This window comes from Solanum lycopersicum, chromosome 1 (assembly GCF_036512215.1).
Source record: "Solanum lycopersicum chromosome 1, SLM_r2.1".
NCBI classification, from domain to species: Eukaryota; Viridiplantae; Streptophyta; class Magnoliopsida; order Solanales; family Solanaceae; genus Solanum; species Solanum lycopersicum.
Window position 1 is genome coordinate 55196242 of NC_090800.1, and position 4097 is coordinate 55200338.

The 4097-nt window shown below is 35.3% G+C and overlaps 1 protein-coding gene across 1 annotated transcript; it reads right to left on the reverse strand.

The window, feature by feature from the left end:
- Positions 1-225: 225 nt before the first annotated feature.
- Positions 226-1188, reverse strand: LOC138342426 (uncharacterized). Its single transcript, XM_069294665.1, has one exon. The coding sequence runs from the start codon at positions 1186-1188 to the stop codon at positions 226-228; it is 963 nt and encodes a 320-aa protein (XP_069150766.1).
- Between the last annotated feature and the right edge of the window lie 2909 nt (positions 1189-4097).

Genomic DNA, 4097 nt, shown 5'->3' on the forward strand with positions numbered 1-4097 from the left:
TAAATATAATGCAACATGCAACATGATATTATGACCTTTTTATGTCTCAAGCTTGAATTGAATAGATGAAATGAGACAACAATATACAACCCGACTACTCACCATAATCCCCTACTTATAAGTAACTCATATAACTAAACAGATAAAACAATAACTTACCGGCATCATCATCATCCGACTTGGTTCCTTTGGCTCGGAGAGAATAAAAAGCGAGCCCTCTTTGGATCACCACAATCTTCTATCGAGAACATTAGGAGGAATTTGCTTAGCCTCTCTTCCTCTAGCCGCAATAGTAGGACAATCTCTTAACTTGTTATCATCCTGTCCAAATACAAAGCACCCACTAGTACCGGCTAGACACTTGTGAAAATGTTTCTTACCACAATTAGCACATGTAGGCTTAACCATTTGGGTACCACCTCCTCTCCCATATTTTAGTTTACGAGCACTAGAACAACCTTTATTTGGAGACCTATTCTTAAACTTATGTTGAACTTGCTTGTTGGTTCTTCCCTTCTTAGTATCTGTACTTCTCCTCCCAATTTTAGACTCTTCAATGGATTGACCATACACTATAAGACTAGATAGATTCATGTCGCCATGAAGCATGTCTGTACGACACTCTTCCTTCACCATATCCAAAACTCCAGTAAAGAACCTACTCATCTCATCCCTATGGTTAGACAACAACGATGAATCATACTTAGACAATAGGATAAACTTTAAGGAATACACCTCAACACTCATGCTAACCTGCCTAAGGTTTATAAATTCCTCAATCTTAATCTCCGTCTTCTCACGGGGAAAGTATCTCTCTAAGAATGCTTCCTTAAACTCTTCCCACTCTAAGGGACCCGATTCAACTGGTTCACTATACTTCCATTGAGTAAACCATACTTGAGTGATATCCGTCAATTGATACGACTTTCTCCCTAGAAGTTCGTCCATTGCATGCACTATCTTATACACAACATCCAAGAAAGCTTGGGGATCCTCTCCTACCTTAGAACCAAAGAAGATAGGATGATTCATCCTCACAAAGTCCCTCAATTTAGAGGTCATAGTACTCTCCATTGCACTCACCCTAGGCCCAATGTCTCTATTCACTTGAGTTTTCATAACTAGGGCTAGGTTTTCCATAACTAGGGCTAGGGTAAGGAGAGCCTCTTTAGTCTCTCCATTAGCCATTTCTGGGGGAACCACCAGAACTTCATTACTTCCTTCCACTATAGGTACTTCATTGTCTTGAGCGTCTTGAACACCTTTAAAACCTTTAGGAACTTGCTCAACTTGTGGCACATGTCCACCTCAGGAAGGAAGTCCCTCATTTACATCATTTGCCTCAACCCTCCTAGCTGGTGTCCTCCTTGTATTCATCTTCCTAAAAACACAAGGAAAACCATAAAAAAGAGAACTTATAAATTTTTACTCTATGACACGACATATGAGTACAAAAAAAAGAAATTGTATCGTCCCATAGCCCTGTTGCGACTCACACCTATTGTCAGGACTCTACTAGACGTGGCTTTTTGAGACTTTTGATTCCTAAGACTACTTTCACAATCTTATGCTTTGATACAAGGTTTGTAAAAACCCGAGAGTACCCTCTAGAAGTTAGGTCATTATCGAATTGAAACACACGTACTCGACCTTTTGGAGGTATTGTACAAGCCTTTTCGTACCATTCATTGCATACATGTATGAAAAGTAGTGTGGAATTAAAACTTTTTGTACGAAATAATATTGCTTAAAAATAGCTCTTTAATAGAAAAAAAATAATGAAAGGCTAAGTATCAAAGTGACCATCTTAGACATACGAATGTATTGGGACACGGCCTATACTACATCATAGAGAAAATACCTAAGTCTATTACAATACATTCAATAAAGAAATCTAAACTTCAAGGCTTTCTCGAATCTAGTGAGTACATATCAAACTGTTTACTTCAATGAACATAAATCAAAGCTTGAACTTCGAGACTCCTCTCAAACACAACCTACACGTTTAAATTTTTTTATAGAATTAGTACAGACACTTGTACTAAGTATGGTACAATGCAGAAAATCATGATAAATGGATGTTAATATAAAACATGCTCTTTTTGATTAAAACATCATAGTATAAGCATACGAGCAACATTTAACACCATAGAAATATATAAGATATAACATAAACATTTTATCAAATATAGATATACATTATAGTTAACTATGTCAGTATACAGTGAACTATCTTCAACTTCACAGTGAACACTTTTAGCTTGCAATTGCTTCACTAAATTTTATCCTAAGATAAGATCAATCTGTAATTATTTGTTAAACTCCCTACCAAGAATTACTCTAAGACTTACCTAAGTAAAACATGAATAGACCGCCCATACACCCTCTTCAAGCCTACCTAAGAAATCCTTAAAACTACTTTAGATAAGTACCTTTTTTCATTATCATTCCTTTACTAAAGTCATCATGTTCATTAAGTATTTAGAAAACATTTCATTAATTGAATACTTTATATAATGGTCTCGAAAAGACCTAGGGACTCACACACTAACATCTTTAAGGACTAATCGTGCAATGTCTAGATAGCATTCCATTCCACTACCTAAACTTTATAGTATTTATCCAACACTAACATGTATCCCCCATGATAAGAATAGGAAATAATTGACATACTATCTAGGCATGGAATCTGGAGTCATAAACCTACTCCTATAGATGGTGTTCTACTTGCCAAGGGTAGAACTAGGACACATCCCATGTAGGCACATGGTAAAGGAATATCAAGGGATTGTATGTACTCTAGTCTCATTCTCAAGTAGAGATACATTGTACACTAGTCTCCTTCTTAAGTTGAGCTACAAACCATAACATCATCACTCTGTGCTAGCATTTGTTCTTATAGAGTAAGTTAATTAAAAAGGGGCATATGAAGAGGTACCATCTCTTAGACATTACCTAGTCATAATACACATACCAAAGATGGGTCCACTAGGGCTTCCACTCATGATCTATAAGTATAGCTTATTCTTAACCCTCTATCTATATAGAAGGTTTCCCATAATAGTCATGCTTAGAAGGGCACCATCACAGGTATACCAATCCAAGACTTTTATTCAACATTCATCCATACACATACAAGAGAAAGGTGCCTAAGCCTATTAAGTCAAGATGTTCATATTCCTCATATGCAAGTATCAAGTAAGGGACACAAGTCTACCAAAACAAAACAAAACATACTTTACTTTATTGCATATAACATATCATTCTTCGAAACACTTAGGAATGAACTTATCATATTTATGTCATCCTATACATTACTATGACATCATCACTATAACCATGATAGACTCATATAGTTAAGTAGGAACAATCATGCATCAACTCTAAGACTACACAAATAAACACATAGTCATAGTCTAACATGATCACCTAACAATATCAAACCTTCACATTACTATCATGTCGATATATATGATAAGACTTCACATAAGCAAATCATCATAATACTTCAAGTTGTGCCGAAAAGGCCATGATCTTCATAATACATAAGGTAACGCCGACGAGGCCACACCAATTGCAATTAGAGCACATAAAACCTCTACAATGAGTGGACCTTACCAATCATAACATAATGGAAGTATAATTAACATAAAATAAAGAGAACTAGGTCAGTTTACCCCCAATCCATTCTCACCACTTCAATCCCTAGCTAAATCATCCAATTCTATACCATAAGGCCCTTACCTATGGCAATGAACATCTATTCAAAGCATAAATAATAAAACTAAATGAAACTAGATAAATTCAAATTTACTTTATCAATCTAGGACCAATTAGATATATATTGAATACAATTGTTATATCATCATATGGCCCATAAGAAACTACATACAAATTTATCAACATTAGACAAATATCAAGTAACTCATAAAGTAGTCAAAAATAAGAATTTGTATTGTCTGCATGGGTTCGTAAGAATAATGGATATCAAAGGTTTCATTAACACCAATTCAATCCTAAAACATTGATAAAGAATCTTTTATGCAAGAACCCATGTCTAGATCATGAAATTGGACAAATCATACTTGTGATCATCT